Raw genomic sequence first — 22958 nt, forward strand, 5'->3', positions numbered from 1 at the left:
AAACCCCTCAAAGTTTCTTTTCAGGCAAAGACCCCCTAAACTTCTAAATTGCAGCATTTTCTCCTCTTAAGGGTTGATGGTAAAAGTAAAGGCACTAAATTGTCTATTCAATATTCTATGACTTGACATAAATAAATATTAAAGTGATGAAAGTAACCGTTTTAAAGCATAGATCATGATCAAAGGCTGATGAACCACCTATTCTCAACGCATTTTCAAAATGAACCTTGTTAAAATAAAGTTGAGAAGATAATATGAAGTTAGGATTTTAGAAAAATCCAAACCAAAAAGGAGCCTGAATCTGCTCCTCGGATATATGTCCCAGCTATATATCCGAAACATCTCCCCTGTTTGTATGTTATTATTCATGGGAGATATTTTTAGTACATTGTGGGATGTACGGTGAGATCGGAGTGAGAAACACTATGTATGGACGAAATCCCAGTTTTACCAAATAATGGCAAAATGATTTTGTAAAATAGCATAGTTTTAGAAATATTTAATGGAATACTTTATGAATTTAACTAACAAAATGCTAAGAGCAGGGGCAAAACATCAAAATCATAAGTTTAGGGGGATTTTTGCTGAAAAAGTAAAGTTAGGAGGGGGGAGGGCCTAAGTATCAATGTATTACTATTCCTTTAGTACAGAGTGGCGGTCCATTGGTATAGAGTGGTCAATTGAAAATTGTCTTAAAATAATATAATATAATGCAATATAGTGTATTGCATGCAAAATATAATTCATATCATAGATTACATTATATTTATATAATAGAACTTAGGTGGAGTTTGGGAGTGCTTATTCTAATAAGCGCCCATGAGCATTTTATGAAAAGGCATTTATTTGGAACAGGGGGTAATATAGGCCTTTTCAAAATTATATGACGAGCCAAGACCAAAATTTGGACTTCTCAATTCTCAAATAAGTGTTTATTTGAATAAACACTACTTTTTAAGCACTTCCAAACTTGGTGTAATAATAATAATATTATTATTATTATTATAAAATAATAAATTTTTAAAGGTTCCAAAACAACTTTACTATATTCAAACAAAGAACTTTAGAAAAAAGCCAAAAAAAAAAAGAAAAACACCGACAAAAGTGCTTGAGACTTATGCCTCGTTTTTATAGAGGTTTAAACTTTACATTAAAGTTGTAAGACTTAAGCCTTAAGACAAAATTTATGCACCTCGCCTCATGCATTAGAATTAGGATGGACCATTCTAAAACCTTACTCTTGGGGACAAATCAAATCCTTAAGACTATATTTGGTTGCAGAGCAATCTTATTTGAACTAGTTTAAATGCATGGGAATGCAAAATTTGGTTTAATTTTGTTTTGGATTTTACTTTCTTATGCTCCACGTCTTATTTTACTTTATTTATATAACAATCAAACAAAATAAGATAAATTTTGAAATATAAATAAATCATAATTTGCACCAAAATTATTTACACTATCGCTCTATTTAGGAATATAAATGCAAATATGCAGAGCTCAAAACATTATATTTTGTATTATTTTATATGTATTTATACAATACAGCCTAAATTTATGACACCTCACATTGATCTCACAAAAACATCCCACCATGCATCAGGAACATCTTACGTATTTCTATGTTATTATTTACTATAGATATTCCAATGCACGGTGGAATGTACCTGAAATGCGCGAATAGCGGATCTCAATTCTTATATATATATATATATATATGATGGATATGTGTCAGTGTAAAATACTTGCACGTTTCCTTCTTCCCGGCAACCCTTCTCTCTCTCTCAACCCTCACTGCCTCACTGGGTTTTTCTCGTCGGTTTCCTTTCCTCCCGCGCGGTGCCGCGGTCCACGTTCTCGTGAGTGGGATTGACATTGAGGGTATTTGTGTCTTTTCATTTAAGGTTTTCTGGTAAAGTGGTAATAACTCATGTAATAAATTTATAATTAGCGTTTCTCTCAAGTTGGTCTCTGAAGTCTGAACATAAAACGCGTCGGTTGGACAGAAACAACTGAACTTCTTCTCCTTCTTTATGAAGTAAACCCAATCCGTTGAAGTTGAAAATCCAAGTAATCAGGAATTCCTTTATACCCCACAAGGAAAAGGAGACCGATTTTCTTCAGAAATTCGAGGATTTCAGGTTCGTAAGCTGTTCAGTTTATCGCTCTCTCATCTATGTCTAAATATTGTTTCTGCTCTTCTATCATTGTATATTTTTTTTTTAATTTGTTCATTCTCCGATCATTCGTCTTTGGTTGCTCGACAAGTAGGAAAGTTTGACGATTTTTGTTAATATTTACTTGTAAAGATACTTCTAGTTCAGCGTTCTCTCTATCTTTCCGATGACGCAGGAATCTAGCCAGAAGAAAAAAATAATGATTATAATACTGTAAATCGTTCCGCAGGAGGAAATTGGGTATTTCTTTCAGTGAAGATTCTATTACAACCAGTGACTTTTGGCACTACACATAGAATGACTTTGATTCAAGCCGATAAAGGAATTATTAGTTTTTTTATTTTTTATTTTTTTTATTTGGGCATATAGCGTAATAGCTGAAGTGAAGAATAACTGACATATTTAGTTCAATTGCCGAACTTTAATCCACTTTTTTTTTTTTCGTATAGGTGCTTTTGGATGAAAATTTATGGCAACGGCAACAATGGCTACTGCAGCTGGTGCAGCTGCTCTTTTGTATTACACATTAAACCGGAGATTGCAATCCCCTCTGTCTCAGGATGACGATGAACAGAGTGGTAGTGGTGTACCCAGGCCTACTCCATCTAGACCTAATCAAGTTTCACGTAGACCTATTCAAGCTCCGGCAACATGGTTGGAGACAATTTCAACGTTGTCGGAAACACTGAGATTTACTTACTCTGAAACTCTAGGGAAGTGGCCTATTGGGGATTTGGCTTTTGGAATTAACTTTCTTCTTAAGAGGCAGGTTAGTGCATTGCTTGTGGTTGTGGAGTTTAAGTCTTTTATTTTTCTTTTTTTGGCAAGAATTTTAGCTATGTTGATTCACAGTGTTTCACTATGCTTTCTCATAGTTATCTTAATGGAGTCTTCACTAGACTGTTAAGTCTAGACCATATTTATATCGATAAACTGTAAGGAGGCCAAGCGTCTTTATAAAAATATCATCAGTTACTGCTGTTCCCTTTCTGCTTTTGCCGCCACATATTCTACCGCCTCACTTTTTTGGGAACCACTGATTTCTTCCTTCCCTCAAAGTGAGGATAACTCTTGCTTCAATGGTAAGAGTATAAATCTAAAACAGATTTGGCTTCAGAATATGTATTTGAAACAGCCTGTACAATCTAATGATGTATAGGCAGCAAGTTCTTTCAACCAAGTTTCATTTATAAGACAATAAAAACAAGTATAGGACCTTTATACAATGAATAAAGTTTTAAATAGATTTTTGTTAATATTATCTAACATATATGTTATCTATCACATAAGAGGAACTGCTTTTAGCCAGATCATTTGACTAATAGATGGGTGGAGAGAGCTGAGTTGTGTCAGGGTTGTACTCCCAGGATAGTTTTTCTTCTATCATTCTGCTTGTCCTTGTATTTGCAGTGGTTTGCCTCCTCACTTGTCTTCACTTGGTAGGTGAAGATTGTAATTCTCACATTACCACGCATCTAGGTAAGTAGGCATGCTTCTTATCCTGACATTAACAGCGCTCAGGTTCTTTGTTTCTTTCATGTACTGCTATTTTATCAATGAAATTTGAATCTCATGTGGAACCCTCCACCTCCTGGGTTTATCAAACTAAATTTTGGTGGCAGTAGCATGGGGAATCCAGGGCCTTTAGGTATTGGGGGGGGGGGTCCTAAGGGATGAGAGAGGTAATGTAATAGCTTTGTTCTCTAGTCCAATTGGAGTGGGAGACTCCTTGAGGGCTGAGGTGTTAGCAATATTGGAAGGGGTGCAAAGAGCCAAAGAAATTAAAGTTAAGAAACTGATTATAGAAGGAGATTCTGCGATTGTTGTGGATTGGCTGAAAGAAGACACTTCCAAGATGTGGAGCTACAGCAATGAGAAAAGAAAATTCAAGTGGCTGATTAAGGATATGGAAGTCCTATGTACTTGGGTTTAAAGAAATGCTAATTCCTTTGCTGATGGATTGGCTAGGCAAGGAGTTTTTAGAAATTCTGGGTTTTGGGCTCAATTGTAAGGTTTTGAGTGTTTAATTCACATATATTTCTGTTTAGGGGAGTTAAGATTCTTTAGCTTTATTTAGCTCCTCTTCCCTGTAATTTTTTTTCCAATATTAATGAATTCTGTGGTTATTGATAAAAAAAAAAGGAAATTTGATTGTTCATTGGCAAATTCTTTTACCCTCTAGAATAGAACTGGTCTTTAGCACTTTATGACCTCAACTAAATGAAAAGTGATACTTATAAAAGCTTGACATGATGAATTTTTAGTTGATCTACATGTGGTGTTCCATGAGTGCTTCCTTTGCAAAATTGGTGATTAAGCTTAAGTTTAGTCCTTGGTGGTTGCTTTATTGGGAATTGTAGATCTTCATGTGTGTGTAGTCTTTTTGGGTTCAGTGGACCATCAAGACTTGAATGGGGAAAAGGCATTGCGAATGACATTTTCTGTGGGAGCCCTGGTTTATGATTATATAGAGGTGGAGGGAAATATACCATTATTGGTTGGTTGAGGGCATGCCCAGATGGACTATGGGCACATGAATCAGTAAAACAAGGGCTTTGGCCTCCAGAGTGAAATTGTTTAGCTTGATTCCGAGTTTGACCAACTCTCTTGCTGGTAGCCTTGCTAGAGGTGGTGTTGGGAGTATTTCTTCATATTGGTGGCAGGCTCCTCAGTAGGTTTCCACTCTGTATTATGGGCAGGTATTTTGTGATACTGCTGTCTGTTTTATTTATTTATTTTATTTTTTTGAAAAAGGTAAAGTATCATTGTATTGTATTAATAACAAAAAGTATAACTGTATTGACTGTTTATCATTTGAGGTTCTTTGGTCCTCCACTATTCAGGTTATTGATAATTTTACACTTCTCTTTCTATCTTTTCTGCATTTTATATTTATAAAAAATTTCAGTTATTAAAAGGATGTACAGGAACAAGACAGACTATGGTGTTTTCAACAACATTCAACGTGTAAGTCTTGGGGAATGATTATTAGGATTAAGATGCAACTGTAAGCATCCTATGGCCACTTTTTTCAGGACTCAAGTTAGAGGCTTGATCTTGATGATACTGTAAAATGCTTTTAACAGAAACATGGAAATTAAAACAATATAAGCTTTTGCTTTTCATTAGATAAGTCCAGTTGGGATTACTATAAGGGTTAGCTCAACAAAACAACAAAGTGCCGTTAAAATACAGAAAAAAATAATACCTTAGTAAAACAGTACCTTATTGATAAATAAATTCAGTTATTAAAAGCTATAAAGGAAGCAAGAATGACTTGTGTCTTTTCAAGAACATTTGAGAAATGAGTCTTGGGATGCAGCGAATGCTTGTTCAGTTCAAGTAATGTTTAAGACTGAAAATATAAAATAGTTTTCACAAAAAATATGGAAATTAAAACAAACCAAAATCATGCAATAGTTAGCCCAAAAAACAACAAAATCCTGATGCATATTCTCTTGTATACATGGGGTATTGTATCTACAATCATTTCTATATACTCAAGACCTATAGGAGAAGGTGGCTCAACTAGAGCAGAAATGTCAGCTCTTCTACAAGGCTCGAAGATAGGCAAGACCCTGAAATTTTCGAGTTTAGTAGTTGAAGGTGACTCAAAAACTGTGGAGAGGTAGCTGAAGAATGATTGCAATAGGACATGGCTGCATAGGTGCACCCACCTTAAGGGTGTATTTGGTTTGAAAGAAAAGGTAGGGAAACCTATACAAACTTTGTACAAGTTTCCCTACATTTCCCTTCAAGCAGATAGCTAGGGTAGGTCCCGAATTGAAACTGGATTGCTGGACCTATAGATCAGCAAACAACCTAGCTGATTCACTAGCAAGGCAAGGGATCAACAGGATCAGTTGTATTGGGGAGTAACAAATTAGTCTAATGTGTAAAATAACAATAAATAAAAACCACTGTTACTCATCAAACAAAAATTACTTTACCATTAAATAAAACAAGTTCCATTAAAACACAGTAACATAATACCTAATGTATTTATTTATTAAGAAGGCATACCTCTATTTGTTAATTGTTGCCAATCCAGAAAAGGGCACACTTATGAGGCTTTCCCAATTTGTCTCATTCCTTGCACAAGGTAAATGTGTCACATCATTCCTTAATGCTTTAAAATGTTTTACCTAACCATCAACAAATTTACATCAAGTAATAACACTTCGTATATGCCTTAGCAGATCAATTCCATTTTCCAATTAAGGTTCATGCTCTAACAACATCATAAGGCTTTTATCAGATTTTGTTAGGTTGCTGACCTTGTCTATGCCACTGTGCAGGGAAATTTACATGTTGCTAGTGTATTTGGTGGTCAAGATAGTTTACAACTCAGAGGACCTGAAATAACTGCTGAACTAAGATACCTCTTAAAATTATTGACTCTTTGTTGGCATTTTTCAAAAAAGCCTTTTGCATTGTTTTTAGAGGAGACTGGCTATTGTCAAGATGATGTTCTTCTCCAGGAACCTAAAGCAGGAGTGAGTGATGCTTGAACTTGATTTTTTCTATTATTTTTATTTGTTATTTCTATCAGGTGCTTGTGTTTGGGGTTCAGAAGTTATGATTTAATGGTACTAACGTTGTAATATTTAGTAGATAATACAGTCTCTACACTGCAAACTGAAAACATATGTGGTACATTGTCATTAATTAGGAGAGTTTTGATAGGGGCCCATCTGAGAAGATTTGTGGGCATAGTCTGCATTAAAGAGAATGAGCCCTCAGTGAATGTTATTACATGCATGATCCTAGGATGGCATGCTATTATTCTCCCACTAATTATGCCTGAATGTTATATTGATAGAAGCATCTTTATTATATCACCCTCGACTTAGTCATAGAACTTCTAAATTTTGGTGCAGGCGAACCTTGCCCTTAGAATGGTATCTTGGTCCTAGGCATGGTTTCCTTATCCTTTTAATTCTTCTTATCTCGGCATGCTCCTAAAGGGTCACTATTAGGCAGGCTTGAAACTATGATGCTTATCAATTTGTGGTTTTACATTTACTTTTGCTCTTTCTTTCAACATTTTTGTCAAGAATTATATAATAACAAAATTATATGCTTAGTTCCCCTTAGATCATGAGATAATATCACATTCATGTATGCTATTGAGTTCATTAGTTCATTTGTTTTTGACAGATTTTGAAGCCAGCTTTTACAATTCTGGCTGATAAAAAAACAAATTGTTTTCTTTTATTGATCCGTGGAACTCACAGCATCAAGGACACATTGACAGCCGCAACAGGTGGAGTGGTGCCATTCCATCACGCAATTGTACATGAAGGAGGAGTTAGCAATTTAGTTTTAGGCTATGCACATTGTGGAATGGTTGCAGCTGCTCGATGGATTGCAAAGCTTGCTACGCCTTGTCTTATTAAAGCCCTGAAGGAACATCCGGAATATAAAGTCAAGGTAAAACTATTCTATGATACTCCTGTTTCCCTTATTCAGCATTTCCTTTTCCAGACATAAGCTGAATGCTCTAGTTATCAACTTCCAATATTGGTTTGCTTTAATGCTTGTCTTTTCCAAAGAACATGGATTTGACAGCATAAAGTCAGCCTCTTGATTTGGTTAGTGTAGAATTAATCACTCTTTTTTTTTTCTGGGTGTACCAATTACCAATCTATCATCAAGGGGCAAATGCCATCTACAATCCTCCTATCATCTTGTCACTTTCCCCTAAACATTCTTCTCTCTCTCCCCCCTTCCACATGCTCTAATATATAGCAAACAGGATGTAGATGTATGGTGTCATATTTGTGACAATTTCTTCTCTTCCTCAGATTGTTGGACATTCATTGGGTGGAGGCACTGCAGCACTTTTAACATATATTTTACGTGAACAGCAGGAGTTTTCAACAACTAATTGTGTTACATTTGCTCCAGGTTTGTGTTCCTTGGCATGATACCAGAAACCAGATACTAGTACATGCTTAGCACATCCATGTTGGGCATGTATCCAACATGACACTGGATGCTGCATTGTTGCTTTCAAAATTTAACAACATGACACTGGATGACACTGGCCATGTATCTAACATACATACATACATACACATACACACATACATAAACTTTTCAGATGACATCAACATATTAAATGGACACCAAGTTATATTTTCCATTTGGATACCCATTTCCCAAGTCTGTATCTTTGTCTGGATGTGCATTTGTGCATCTTAGGTTCTTTGGCATTCATTTCTCAAGAATTTTGTTCTAGCTTTATTAGTATGAGCTTTTCTTTAATAAAAAAGAAGAGAAGAAAAAATGGCTCTGAAATGAAAAATCAGTATAGAGGAAAAGAAATATAAAAATCATAATCCCAAACTCTATGACCCTACATTGGTGGGAGCCTCGTGCACTAGGACGCCCTTTTATATTCCCAAACTCTAACTATCTACTAGGTGTTTTGGATCATCCAAACATCCAACTAGGTGGCTAGTATATATGCAAACATTTCACTGGGTAAAAATAAGTAATTAGGTCTCCATTTAAATTATTGACATATGTGTGCAAGTCAATATGAGTATGGAACAGTTCATGAGCATATAGTCCTCCAAAAATTAGGATTCTTAGTAAACCAGGGAAGTTATTCAAAAATCTTGTCTTTCTAATATGAAATTCTGATGTTATCGAACTGTCATTCAACCATTAGTAATTTGTTTTGGAGTTTAATAGTTTACAATTAACATATAATTTAGACTTTATGTATAGTAGTTATTTATACTTGATCATTGACATGCTCAAGGAGATTTTATTAGGATTTTTAGAACCTTCTAAAGAAAAGTTAGCAGGGATTTAATACATTACAGTGGTAAAACAGCCAAACAGGCTGACCAAAAAGAGAAAAAAAAATAGTACAACTCTATGACAGGCATAACTACTTGATCATTGACATGCTCAAGGAGATTTTATTAGGATTTTTAGAACCTGCTAAAGAAAAGCTAGCAGGGATTTAATACATTACAGTGGTAAAACAGCCAAACAGACTGACCAAAAAGACAAAAAAAAAAAAAAATAGTACAACTCTATGACAGGTTTTGTTTGCCACAGTCCACAGGGCCAGTTATGCCCCAAACTAGCTTCTGCCCGCTTGCCCCTTCTCTAGTTAGTGCATCAGCAAGAGAGGGAGCCAATCTTGTCATTCATTTGAATGAGATATTCAACAGACTGGCTAGTACTCTTACCTCTCTCAATAGGAATCTGAGATCCCATGGACCATTTTCTGCAGAGGACATCCAATCTATTACAGCTTTACAAAATACACGTGTATAGACATGTATGTGTGTGTGTGTGTGTGTGTGTGTGTGTGTTTGCAAGTTTTTTTCCTCCCTGGCCTGAACCTATGTTCTCAACTCCTTTTTTGTATCTTGAAAAATACAAATGGTCCTTAAATGGCCAAAACCAACCACTTTTTTGCCTCAACTAGCAGAAGCCTATGTTATATAGATATGGCTAGGACACAACTAGACAAGGTGGTGGGTACATAATTTACACTAAATATTCAAGTATCCGATGTGATATGGAACCTATTTACAGGTATCTGGGTATCATAGGTAGGGCAACAACCTTTATCTCTCTATCATTCTATCTACCTATGTTTTTCCTATCTGTTGAACTAAATTTTGGAAGCTACTGGGCATGGATTCTTTGTTGACGTGTTATTCTTTTTATTGGTAGTTACTGGCCATTGCTCTCTCTCTCTCTCTCTCTCTCTCTCCTGGTTTTGGATCCTTTTGTATGTTTCTCTTTCTCTTTATTTAATACATCTTCACTACCCATGAAAGAAACAGAAGCATTTTAGAACTGAGATTAACAGGGATTTTGTAGGTGAAAGAGGAGAAAAGGGTAATCAATTTGAAAGGATATCATATTTTCATTTTCTGTTAATAGTAAAGAAGGAATAGAGAATTGGTATCCATGGTGTAGTCATCAACCTTAAGATATTTTCTTCTCAATGTTTCAGATTTCAATTATCATTTAACTATCATGGTTCCAACTTCCAATAACACTTCCTCTGAGGATGTATATGCACCAAGATGATGGAACCATTTTGTTGAAAATTGGTTATTTGTCCTTTCTTGTTTTATGTTCATAAGATTGTTGGTGCAACTGAATATTAAAAAGAGTAAACAGAGGAAGAAGATGGTATTGACTGGGAGGGCTGTGATAAAGGACAAAGTGGGATTTATAGTTGGGTGGTTCTTTTGCATCATTTATATCCTCACATGTACGGTCTTTTTCAACATATAATACAATCGATAAACTATCTCTCTCACCTAGAAAAGATATAGATACTGTGTAGTGAAAAGTTTCAATGCTTAGATTTTAAATCCAGTGAACTTTCTAGCTATTTAACTATGCTACTACCCTTAGTAGTAGTACTGTTTGAATTTATTAAGGAAAATCAATGGAGACAGAAAAGAAAACAATCAGTGGTTGGGTGTGTGCACAAGCATGCCAGAGAATGGGGGGGGGGGTGAGTTGCCATCTGTTGTGATGGTTGGAATCTGGAAAAAAGTAGAACCCTGTAGAAGGTAGAGAGAGGGAATAGATATCAACTCAACTCAACTTAACTAAGCCTTGTTCCAACCATATGGGGTTGGTTACGAGAATCCTGTTCTGTCATTTTCTGTTCTCTTCAGTACTGTATCCATTGTTTTCACTATGCGTTGCCACTTGGAATAGCTAGTATGAACATGAAATGACCATTCAGGATCAATGTCCTGAAGATGTTTTCTTTTTGATCAGTAACAGAAACATTATTGCTTAAGAAAAGAAAATTACAAGGGTCATGTGCATATATAAAATTTATACGAGTAAAAGCAACCCCCAGTCCCCTTAGAATAGACCCAAAATCATCCTACACTTACCCTTACATATAATCATTACCCCAAACAGACCCCCCCCACCCCCCACCAAAAAAAAAAAAATCCTTACTCAACAAGGATGCATTCTCATCATAGGAATTTGGCAAAAGTTTTAATGCTGGCTGCCAACTTGATAGGAACTACCTTTATCTGGATTGGGACCAGCAATGTAAGGCAAGTAACCTGGACCTAGGAGATGTAGTAGTGCCCCTTATTCCACCCTAAAAAAATCCAGATTTACACTATGGGAGCACCCTGGTGAATTTTATTTTGAGCTGCTCATTGGCCCCGGTTATTTCCATGAAGGGATCAGTTCAATTATTGTCTCAATCTCCAAGCTTCTAGAATTTGCTTACTTTTTATGTTCTATATATACCTGCTGTACTTAAAAGATTTACTTATAGTACTAACTAGTTTTTCCAAATACAGCTGCTTGTATGAATTGGGAGTTGGCAGAATCAGGCAATGACTTTATCACTTCAGTTATAAATGGGGCTGACTTGGTTCCTACATTCTCAGCTGCATCAGTGGATGACTTGCGATCTGAGGTTCTGTACATGCAATCTATTTAAAACAGTTCTGAACTTTGATGTCTTTCTCCTTTCCTCTATTCTTTCTATAATAACAAATGCAATGCTATATATAATATGTGAAGATCTATTGTATACCCTTAACTCAGTTGCCTTGTGATTTGCACTATGCCTTGCTAATTTTGGAGCAGGGTAGAATGACAATTTGTACAAATCAAGTGACCAAAACTAAACATTTTGGAGGTTATCACTCCTCATACCCAAATTATTTCATCTTCTTGTTCATTATGTTCTCCTTTTCCTTTTTCCCTTGAGTCAATATTGATGCTGTAATAATTCATATGTGCAACTTTGAAGCTTGCCCTTGGCAAGGAAGTATATTTTAGGTGTCACAAGGCAACCAAACTTAATGGGCTTGATAAGTGTCTTCAGCATTTATGCGATGACCATTAAACCAGGGTGAGTAGCTACCCTGGTGCAAGTTCAGATCTGCTGACCACAACACATTGCTGGCCACATTCACCCAGCCACACATTGGAAGCATCTCTTGTACTTCATATTGCTGGTATTCCCGATGTGCGGCTGGGTGAATGTAGCCAGCAATGTGTTGTGGTCAGTAAATCTGGACTCCCCTGGTGCTACCCTCAAATGTGATATATCTTGGACAAATTGCATCTTAATTGGCTAGAATATTGTCCATTCTTTTGGTGATGGGAAGTATCTTAATTGTTTTTTATTTGTTTCCTTTAATCTATTTCTCATCGTGCAGGTGATGGCATCTGCATGGCTGAATGATCTGAGGAATAAGATTGAGCGCACTAGAATCTTGAGCACAGTCTATCGTTCTGCATCAGCATTTGGTTCTCATCTTCCATCAATTGCAAGTGCTAGAGCAAAAGTTGCTGGTGCAGGTGCAATTTTACGTCCAGTCTCTGACAGCACACAGGTGAGCACTTTGATTGCCGTAAGCAACAAGAATTAAATTTACTTCACCATTTTCTTCCACCCGGAATATCTTTTGTATGTTGGCATGGAGTTCTTCCATGATTCGGTCATATTAAAATTAATTCTTTTGATAGTCATCTTTTTGGCAAGTTGTTTTGAAAAGTACATGTTGTAATGGATTTCTCAGATAATCAAGAGAAGCAAAATAAAGTGAAATCCCACATAAGGTTATAGTTATTTGAAAGATGAATCATCTAGAAATTAAGAAAGTTTCATTAGTTTACAAATTCACAGAAACTCAATTTCTTCTCCCATGTCTTTTCCCCCTTCGCCATGTCTGCACCAGGTTGTGCTTTCAACATAAAGAAAAGTATATTACCAAAAGGATGATAAAAAATAACTTAAAAGATAGTGATTTGGTAACCACAACTATTCACCCTGTAAATGTGTATGGTCTCATCTGGGATGAACTTCTCATTCCAATAGATGCTCGGGTATTCCAATGCCTTCAAAAATAATTTGTTGAATTTAGCAACTTCTTTATGATTTTCTATTCAATACTGATTAATATGGACATACAGAATGGTATGAGTTCCGAGATTTAACCTGCTCATCAGGTAACCTAGGTTTTGCCCACAACGTGTCTCATGTTAAGAGTGGTAATATTTTCTAAATTGACCTCCTGGTGTGGGTTTAGCACACCCTTTTATATTTTTATCTATCATAGTTTTGTGGCAATTATGTTATTGGATCCATCTATTGTATATCTTTAATATTTAATGCTTGCAGGTCATGATGAAGAGAGCTCAGAGTGTTGCTCAGGTTGCATTGACACGCCCTACCCTACGCCTGCCCTCCTGGTCATGCATGGGTACTCGTCATCGAGTGCAGGCTGCTCGTTCAGCATCACAGGAAGTAAACCCTGTCGAACCTTGCATTAGTACAACAGAAACTACTGAGCATCTTCTGTCATCTCAGGAATCGATAACTACAGTTGAAACCATAGAACTACCTATTTCCACGTCTCAAGGTATGGAATGGACTTCAGGACCTGAATCCTCTTGCTCAGATGAGATGAACGTACACACCGTTGTGGAGACTGGGGAGGATGATGGTGATGCCCTCATGAGTCATGGTAGATGTGAGGGTCACATGGCTGAAGTTGAGTTATGGCAACAGATTGAGCAGGAAATTTACAGACTATCTGAAAGTGAAGATGGTAATGTGGCGAAGGAGATGAGGGAAGAGGAGGAAGCAGCCATTACTGAGGTGGGTGAAAACCTGCCTGACAGTTCAATACCTAAAATGAAGGAAGCACACCGTTTTTTCCCTCCCGGAAAGATCATGCACATTGTCAGTTTCCTCCCTGAAGGGCCTCAGTGTGAAAATGGTGTTGCAAGAGACTCTAATACAGCCAATGTGGAGCCACCCGGGGACAAGGTTAGGATTTTCCTCACTCCAAGGTCGCTGTACAGCAAACTAAGACTTTCACAAACCATGATCAGTGATCACTTTATGCCTGTATATAGGAAAAAGATAGAGCAGTTGATTTGTGATCTTGAGAAGGAAGAGGCTTCTAATGATGCTTATTGTGATAGGAAATCGGAGAGCTGGCCTTATAGGGAAAATGACAAAAGAGAATAGCTTCTGTACCAGCAAACTGAAAGGGCAATGGTGGAACCTTGGAAACTGAAACCTAGGTTGTTTAAACTGTTGTGCACAAAAGCCTCTATGTATATGGAGCTGAGATGTGATACAAAAAGATCCATGCTGATGAGCCCATCGGATGGCATTGCGTGATATTGTTAGGGAGTATGAAATGAGAGGTTTGTGAGTGGGAAGTATTTGGAAATGATATAATATATGTGATCTCTGTTAAAAAATTGAGGTCCCGAAAGTGGGGGTGGGGATCTTGATTTCTCCAATTTTTTTCTCAGTTGGAAATGTCATTCTTCAATCCAACGATTCAACTATAGCTTATATTTTACCGAGAGATGTTAGACTGTTAAGAGTTGTAAATTTTAATTGCCATTACTTCCTCTTGTTTTTCACATCTGCCGTTTTCCTTCAAAATTTTCTGTACGCAATTCCTATCTTTGTATCTTTAGCAGGCGAAATCCTTCCCTCTATAGGTTTCAACCTTTTCAACCATAATAAATTGTGAATCAAACCAGAGTTCTGTTTGAAGGAAGTTGAATCATTTCATGAAGATTTGTGACGGTAGACTATTGGAGAAAAGAATCTAAAGAGAGTTCTTATGCGAGAGGCAATCCCTAAAAGGTAACTACGATTAGTCCAGGTTGTACTCTTTGGCCATGTTTGGTTCGCTGCCAGTGGCCTCGTTCTTTTAATTCTTCCTGATTCTGGAAAAGAATGAGCAATAATTAATTAGATATAGGTGTTTGGATATTCATTTCTTGCTGCAGAATTCATTCTTCCCAGAACGAAATTTGGGTCTCCGCAAAAATTTCCTATTAATTCTTTTTTTTTTTTTTTCGTTCGAACTCGACTCCTCTCGATTTGAACTCACTGAACCGTCGTCCCTCTCTCTCTTCTATACAAGGTAAACCGTCGTCCCTCTCTCTGTTCTTTTTCTTATTGCTTCGCTGTTTTTTCTAAGTATAAATTATCGAATTATTTTCCTTATTGCTTTGTTGTTATCGAAGTATAAAAAATCCGACAATCCGATTGAGGCATTTGATAAAGGCACCCAGATGGTAGGTAGCATTTGAATTGAGGCCTCTGTTAAGCTTCGCCAACTGAAGGGAGAGACCCTACATACTATCCTGCTTGGCTCTGTTTGAGGATTAGAATTTGGGTCTTACCCATGCATCCATGGCTTAGTTAGTATGTAGGGGGCCACCCAATTGATATCTTGGTTGTATGGCTGTCGAAGTGTAGTTTATTTAATTATAAATACATATTTTGTGGATAATAAAGACAGTGAATGAGAAGCAGTGAGAAGGTTTCAGGTAGTTGTGTTGGTTTTTTCTTGTGTGTAGTGTAGGATGGATCTGGAATTTATGGATCATGGATCACGACAATTCCGTGAAGCAGAGGATCACTGAACCAGGGCCGAGCAGTCCCTACTCAAACCCTAAACCTAATACTTTGAACCCTCATTTGACAAATAACAGAAAGCTAGGCTAACCTTGCTGCTAGCATGGGAACAACAGTCCTAGTCACCAAGGGAAAGAGATAGCCATAAGGAAATAAAGCTAAAAGATTGCTAGTCTGCATCAAAGTTTATATAATAAAATTCTTGTTTGGAAAAAGAGAATGATCTGACCTTAATTAAATCCTACCACTCATCACTATGGAACCAGTATGTTTCTTATGAGCCAAGAATATAATACAAATTAATTGTACATAGGATGACTTTGCATAACCTGATGTAATACAGATTATATTTCTAATTTTTCCAAAAAGGATTATTAGATAGTTACAAGCAAATTTTTAGTATTTGATCCCATCTTCAGCAGTAATACCAAAGGCATCCTTCCAGCCCCCAACAGGTGCAGAAGTTAGTAGGGTGGGATAGGGGCCTTAAGTCCTAACCCACTCAGGCTCTGCCTATGTAATATTTACCATAGGCCTAAACCTGTAAATGCCCAAAGGAAGCCAAGTGACTGCAGAACAGCTCTTTATTGGACCACCCGATTGTGTTAATTAAAATTTTTTTAACTAAAAGATGTCCTTTTTACCTAAATGCAAGACTAACTTGGATTCCTAGGGATCTAAATCACATAGCAGATGGTTTAGCCAAATAGGGTGATTGAAAGCCATTCAGATTACCTTCATTTGACTTGAAAACTTTTGGGAAAAGGCTTGGGAAGTTCCCAAATTTACCTGTTTTACTAAAAAAAAAAAAAGCATTTTGCTTCCTTTCTAAAGACTTGTACTTGGTTTAAAAACATAATATAGTAAGTTGTAACAACCTAATCAAAGTGCTCTATATCTTATGTCCTATTAAACATCAAGATCCACTTGGAAGTTGGAATCTATCATCAGCTGCGCCCTATATATGTATTCACATTTCCCAGTAGGTTTTTGAAATTGAAAGTATGTTTTCACTTTTCAATGTATATCAATATTTTATATAACATTTAGTATTTATATTAATTTACACCATTTGAACTTTGTTGGTATACATCACATTAAACAAAGTAAAAAAAAAAAAATTGTCCAAAACATATGATTTATTTCAAAACATATACATGCAATGTATTTTTATGCATAAAATAAAATATTATATTAATACTTTGAAGCTTATCGAGGATTATGCCTCACCTCTGCCATTTTCCTTTTAAAACTTTGCTTTTTCTTAATTCAATATTAGTGAAAATAGCCTTGTTTGTTTGTCTAAGTTCCTTGACAACATTACTTTTTTATTTTCAAGGGAAACCCTATTTCTAGTAACGACCTACATTCTTCAAATATATCCTTATATTGAGTACTGGGTACCAATGCCATACGCACGATCACTAATCAATAAAAGTTCCCCAAGAATTTGATTGGCGTCAGGTAGGTATTAGAACTCAGCAGCTCTCTGTTTTGTGTTTTACGGACATAAGCCAGGTAGAGCGTAGATGATGATGATGATGCTGGTTGAGAGATTCTAAATCAACTTTAATTTGCCGATGAAGTTGGAGCTAAGACTACCCACGTAGAGTTGCTTTTCAAACTCCATCGCCGAAGTGACGAAGGACATAACCTCTCCACTCGAATCGTCCAACATCTTGATCACGTTACCGTCGATTCCCACATTCATCACTGTCGCTTTTCTCATGATACTGGCGATTATGTTGCTTTTCAGCTTCGGAAAATTTGCCACGAAGCGTTTGGCTAGTTTCGACTTGTTGATCAACTCTAACACCGGATTATTCCTTAACTGCCAAAAAACAACAAAAAAAAAAATCATAGTTTCAGAAAAAAAAAAAATACAACCATGAAAGCTCGTCTTTGTCTTTCATGGCTCCCCGGACTTCACCACCCCTGGCTCTGTCCTGTGTCTACAAGATATAGACAGATGGCCATCGAGGCGCCAACGCTATAAGAAGTAATACTAATGCCATTGTCTTGCTGGTTTTTCGAGTTGTTGTCTAAGAGACAGAACAAGCTGATGATGATGCTGTATTTGGGGCCTGATGGCAGAGATATCAAAATATTAGGAGACGGCCTAATCAGCATAGCCAGAAATCTTTGGACCATCTGATCAATGCATCATTTTTAGAGCTTCCACTGTTTTAACTGGACATTTGAAAAGCTGTTCGATCAAGCCCCAGCTTTAAAATCAGATATTTAGATAAAGTTATAGGCTGATTTTCGTCCCAATTAATCCAGAAGGTGGGTTCGATTGAATGGTAACTAGAACAGATTGTGGGTCTCCAGCTCCAGATCAGTTACTGATTGTGGTTGTGGGTTCCATCTTTGCTCTCATTGGTTCAAAGAAAAAGATGGACGGAGTGAGGTGAGTGACCAGTCCACGATCAATTTATTTGGAAATATAAAACAATTAATTTAATAGAAATAAATACCTCGAGCACGGCAATCCAAAAAGACCCATCTGGTGCAAGATTAATATTATCAGGTCCTCCCGGAAGTTTGTCGACAAAAATCTCCGTCTTCCCTTTCATCTCCCCCTTTAACCAATGTTTCAGACACCGGAATCTGACCCATTATCCATGCATGAAGAAAAAGTAGTCATCAATAAAATCTAGCAAAAGAAGGTATATATATATATGTATATATAATTCTTATAACCCGATATGTGGTCTAGCATCATTTCACATGTTCAACTTTAACACGACCATTATCATTGATTGGCTCTCCCTTACTTCCATGTCTCGCAAACTACTAAGAAGTCTTGGTCTTTTGAGAGAGCGACGCCATTGGCAAATCTTAGATTGTCGAGCACTATCGTTGTCTCCTTGGTGGAGGGATCGTATTTGAGAAGTCGGCCGTGGGGTTTGGCTTCCAGCAAATCGAGATGCCATACATCAAATCCGAATTTTGTGCTTGCATCGCTGAAGTACACGGTGCCGTCTGATGATTCGATTACATCGTCTACAAACCTGTAACACATCTTATCTAATTTTAGAAATGCAAGATGTGTTTAGATTTTGAGTTGAGATCTGTTAAAACAAGATGTTGTTATCTGTCTACACAAGATGTTTCAACAAAGACCAGATCAGGTAGTGTTGAATTTCATCTGATGATGATCCAGGCTGTGATATTCAGCAGAAATATATGGAATACAATAGGCATAAGTTATGAACTTCCGACATCGTTACCTTATTTTTGAACCATTAACATGCGAAGCAAGTATTGCCACGCCGTCTTCACCAACCCTCAGCAACCCCTGTGAATAGTGATGCATATATAGTAATATCTTAAACAGTTAGTTAATTAGAGGAAGAGCTCTACTTATGAAAAAAAGTTTCCTTCTTTTCTTTATTCAACATAGTATCAGAGTTTGTTTGATTAAAGGATTTTATATTCAATGATATGTTATCAGAACTTATTTAATTAAGCACTTTAGTATTTGATCTTCATCCAATTATTCTCATTGTATTTAATCAAATTACAACAGAACTCGTTTCATTCATGGACTTTGTGAGGAGACATGCTATAGAATGAAAATCTATTCAGAGACCTCACCTAATGATGGCTTAAATTAATTAAGGACAGTTGTTATAGAAAATCCCCACCTTATCAGCGTCGCAAAGGAGAATATGACCAATTGAAGAAGTGGCAACACCGGGCAAAGAGTGGCCGCCAATGAACTTCCAGTTTTCCCAGGAACCATTTCTGTGCAGTTTTTTAACCCAACCGTCCCTGGTAGCTGTATAGATGGTACCTTCTTTATCCACACATATATCTTCTGGCCCTTCTACATATCCTTCTCCAACTTTAACAATTCTCTGAGAAACAAACTAAGTTGCTCATGAGATATGTTATTGGGCAATCATACACAAAGCTAGTTGGTGAAAAAAAAAAGAATGGTTAGTGATCGGTGGTACAGACCTGTAACACATTGTTGGAAGGGAAATTGATGAACTCCGACCCAAGAGGAGGAAACCCGAGAGGTTCAGGTGAAATGGGTGAGAAGAAGAAAATTTTAACTAGAAAAGCAAGTAAGCAAGCCAAAAGAAAGCTTCTAGTTCTAGACGCCGATAAGTAACGTTTCGGACGCGCTGCAGGTGGGGTAGGCGTCGTCATAGATCTCAGTATCTCACCACCACCACACTCTCCGCAGCAAGAAGATAGTTGTGAAAATTAACTCTACTTTGGCTGTTGGGGACGTTAAAGGGCGTGAACTTAGGGCCCAAAAGTTGCCCTCATGCCTACAATCCCAAAAAAAAAAGAATCAAATGAATTGACGTGTCATATTCAAAGAGAACAAAAAAGTTTGTTTTCAACAGCGAAAGAAATACTCTCGGCCAAAATATATTGTCATGACACATTTTCTTCTGTATACGATAGGGGCTGGTGGTGAAAAAGTGAAAATGAATAGGGGATCCTATGCCATGCATTTAGGGTTAGAAGTGGAGTGAAACAAGAATTGTGAGGATGCAAGTGTTTTGATTTTTGTTTTATTTTATTTTCTTGGAAGGAAAATAGACTCGATGTGAACTGACAAGTGACAACGGCATCAAGTGATGGACAAAAACGAAGGCGACAAAGTTAAGTGTGAAAGAAAAATCAGCTAGCGTACTATAATGTGTTTGGTTTCTTTTAGTGTTTTTCATTCAAAATTTGTATTATATTTATTGGAAAAAAAAGACAATAATTATAAGCATTTATGACAAATAGACTCCACAGGGTAATAATGAAAAAATGGCTGACCATTTGTGAAAGCTTTAAAAAATAATGGTGTACAAAAACCTAAGTCCACTTTACGAAAGAGTAAGATAAAAACTGCTAAAGGGACACCTATGTGGCAGTGTTTATTGAACAAATACCAATAAAACTAAACACCCTATTTATGGGGTTAAAACCGGGTATGAGATGTTTTACTGTGGCTCAATCTTTGATATCTTGTCATGTGGGTTAGATGTTTGTATATATAATGGGTTACTTAATCAATAACAAGTGAATTGCATGTGAATATACCATTGTTTCATGACCATTGACTACAATCATGTTTGTAGGGAGGCCAAGGCTGCATCCTACATTTAGCATTTATTATTTGAAGGATTTATCTCTTTTTTATAATTAAAATGTGTTATGAAATTTGAGTTTTTAATTAGCTTTCTATTGGATAAATTCGTACACATACCATTCCAATAGCCTTTTGCAACCTTGCATTGGGAATATCTCTCCATAAAATAAAACACATAAGTACGGAGATATTCTAGATTAAAGGCATTAAAAACTGCTTGAATGGGCTTTGTCCTGACCAATAAATCCTTAAAATAAAAAATGCCAAATGCAGCCTAAAACTACACCGGATTGGTTTGCAAACAAGAATAACTCTTGTGCGGAGAGACAAATAAGTTATAATAGGCAGGCCTATATTTGCTAAGATCATGCTTGGGGTAGATTTTCCCCTCTTGGGGAATGATTCTTCCTAAACTATGAAAAAAGAAAAAAAATAAATTTGTTTTGTATACATGGGACCCACACACTAATTATGGATCGGGATGAATTGGAAATAAAATCATGCGCACCGGTTGGATTACCTATCATGCATTATTCACTGCAGCCCCATCTGGCCCCATTTGTATTGAACACTGATGAATTAGGTATGCATGATTTTGTTTCCAGCGGACTTTGGACTCATGTGTATCACACATCCACATACTTAGTGGGTCCTATAAAATACATATTTAGTGCATGGAGAACAACTCCTATATATAATATTATCATTCACGGGAAGATGTTTTGGATACACGGCTGTGATGCACTGTAAAGATGGTGTGAGGCATGCTGAGAAGCAGATTCGACTATACTACTATAAAAAAATTTATAGTGGTGTTCAATAAAATTCATGAAGGGGGTGGGGCTTGCATAATAGATTTATCCTGAATTTACACATGTTAAGGGGGTAACATAGTATTGTTTTTAAAACTAAAAAGGATTGCCTTATTAACAAAAACAATATAATTTTGCTGATGTGATAGTTATTTTTGCTTTCAAAAACAAAATCATGTTGTTGAATACCCCCAAGTATTTGTGTAACACTGAAGTGTAAGTACGCATTCAACTTCCATCGTTATCACCATTAGAATCATTGTTTTGTTTTGTTTTTTTTTTGTCCAAAGATCATGATAAACATTTTGATAAGTCCTGGAAAAATGAGGAAATTTCAGGATATCTGAGGACTCAACTTTCACTTGTGCCAATAAGCTATCCTGTACTTTTAAAAAGGAAATTTCTCGATTCATACCCTTTACTTTGGACCTAGTGTCACTTTGGTCCCCAAACTTTAAAATGTAACAATTCAATATCCAAACTTTTAAAACATGACAACTCAGTACCTACTGTTACTAGTTGTTAATCAGTTGTTTAGTAGCATTTGAAAAAGACACAAATGTCTTTCAAGTGTCATATAATTTTCTTTATCAACCATCTAAACATTGATAAGAAATTAATAGTCTCAAATCCTTGCTTCTTCTATTCAAGAAAGTTGGGATCACCTGAATGCCCATTCAACATGACCCCAACTTTCTTGAATGGAAAAGGCAAAAATTTGGGATTATTAATTTTTTATCAACGTTTAGATGGTTGATAAAAAAAATTAAATAACACTTGAAAGGGATTGTGTCTTTTTTAAATGCCATTTAACGACTGATTAACAATTAATTAACGGCAAATACTGGATTGTCACATTTTAAAAATTTGAATACTGAATTATCACATTTTAAAGTTTGGGGACCAAAATGACAGTAGGCCCAAATTACAGGATACTAATCAATCCTAATCGGGAATTTTCCATTTTAACCCTGTTATTGTTGAAGCATCACATTTGGACGGGCATTGTTATTCTTTCACTGGTTTAAAAGGGTTGTTATTTTAAGTCTGTTAACTTTAACAAGCGACGATTCATCGATACTACAGAAATATGTGTTGCACCGAACAGCTATGTGCATCCTACTTTTCTCATTTTAATTGTAGTAAAAAAAGCTTTGCCCATCGAGCCATTGGCCGACGGTGCTAGCCTATACGCATTAAGACTAGGAATTTTGCAGTTTGGACCAGAAGCTCAGCGCAAGATGGTTCAACTATATATCTAGCAAGTAGCAACTATAATTTATGTTTTCCTTTTTATTTTTTATATTTAAACTTCAAAAGATTGAAAACAAATTACCTTTTTTTTCCTGCACAAACCAACTGAATCAAACAGAAGAACGATTGCCTCCTTGTCTTGTTGAAACAAGCATGAGACCAAAGTTCAAAAGAGGCATAAA

General features: G+C 36.4%; 2 protein-coding genes across 5 annotated transcripts; one reads left to right on the forward strand and one right to left on the reverse strand.

Moving 5' to 3' along the window:
- Positions 1 to 1740: 1740 nt before the first annotated feature.
- LOC148842135 (Alpha/Beta hydrolase fold-containing protein) lies at positions 1741 to 14597 on the forward strand. 3 transcript variants are annotated; one of them, XM_088957291.1, is made up of 9 exons: positions 1741 to 2141; positions 2627 to 2946; positions 6476 to 6673; positions 7338 to 7610; positions 7985 to 8087; positions 11501 to 11619; positions 12371 to 12547; positions 13336 to 13986; positions 14145 to 14597. In XM_088957291.1, the coding sequence occupies exons 2-9, from the start codon at positions 2647 to 2649 to the stop codon at positions 14166 to 14168; spliced, it is 1845 nt and encodes a 614-aa protein (XP_088813417.1). In that variant the 5' UTR covers positions 1741 to 2141; positions 2627 to 2646; the 3' UTR covers positions 14169 to 14597. The 3 variants fall into 3 exon arrangements, with proteins under 3 accessions (XP_088813417.1, XP_088813415.1, XP_088813418.1); XM_088957289.1 differs by having other exon boundaries at positions 13336 to 14597; XM_088957292.1 differs by having other exon boundaries at positions 7415 to 7610; positions 13336 to 14597.
- A 2247-nt stretch (positions 14598 to 16844) lies between these two features.
- Positions 16845 to 20114, reverse strand: LOC148842136 (protein STRICTOSIDINE SYNTHASE-LIKE 4-like). 2 transcript variants are annotated; one of them, XM_088957294.1, is made up of 6 exons: positions 19573 to 20114; positions 19257 to 19469; positions 18840 to 18907; positions 18384 to 18620; positions 18084 to 18216; positions 16845 to 17437 (listed from the first exon to the last, which is right to left on the reverse strand). In XM_088957294.1, exons 1-6 carry the CDS (start codon positions 19765 to 19767, stop codon positions 17165 to 17167), a joined length of 1119 nt encoding a protein of 372 aa, XP_088813420.1. In that variant the 5' UTR covers positions 19768 to 20114; the 3' UTR covers positions 16845 to 17164. The 2 variants fall into 2 exon arrangements, with proteins under 2 accessions (XP_088813420.1, XP_088813419.1); XM_088957293.1 differs by having other exon boundaries at positions 19257 to 19481; positions 19573 to 19897.
- Between the last annotated feature and the right edge of the window lie 2844 nt (positions 20115 to 22958).

Source organism: Nelumbo lutea, chromosome 8 (assembly GCF_056320005.1).
Source record: "Nelumbo lutea isolate HS-2025 chromosome 8, American lotus-T2T, whole genome shotgun sequence".
Classification (NCBI taxonomy): Eukaryota; Viridiplantae; Streptophyta; class Magnoliopsida; order Proteales; family Nelumbonaceae; genus Nelumbo; species Nelumbo lutea.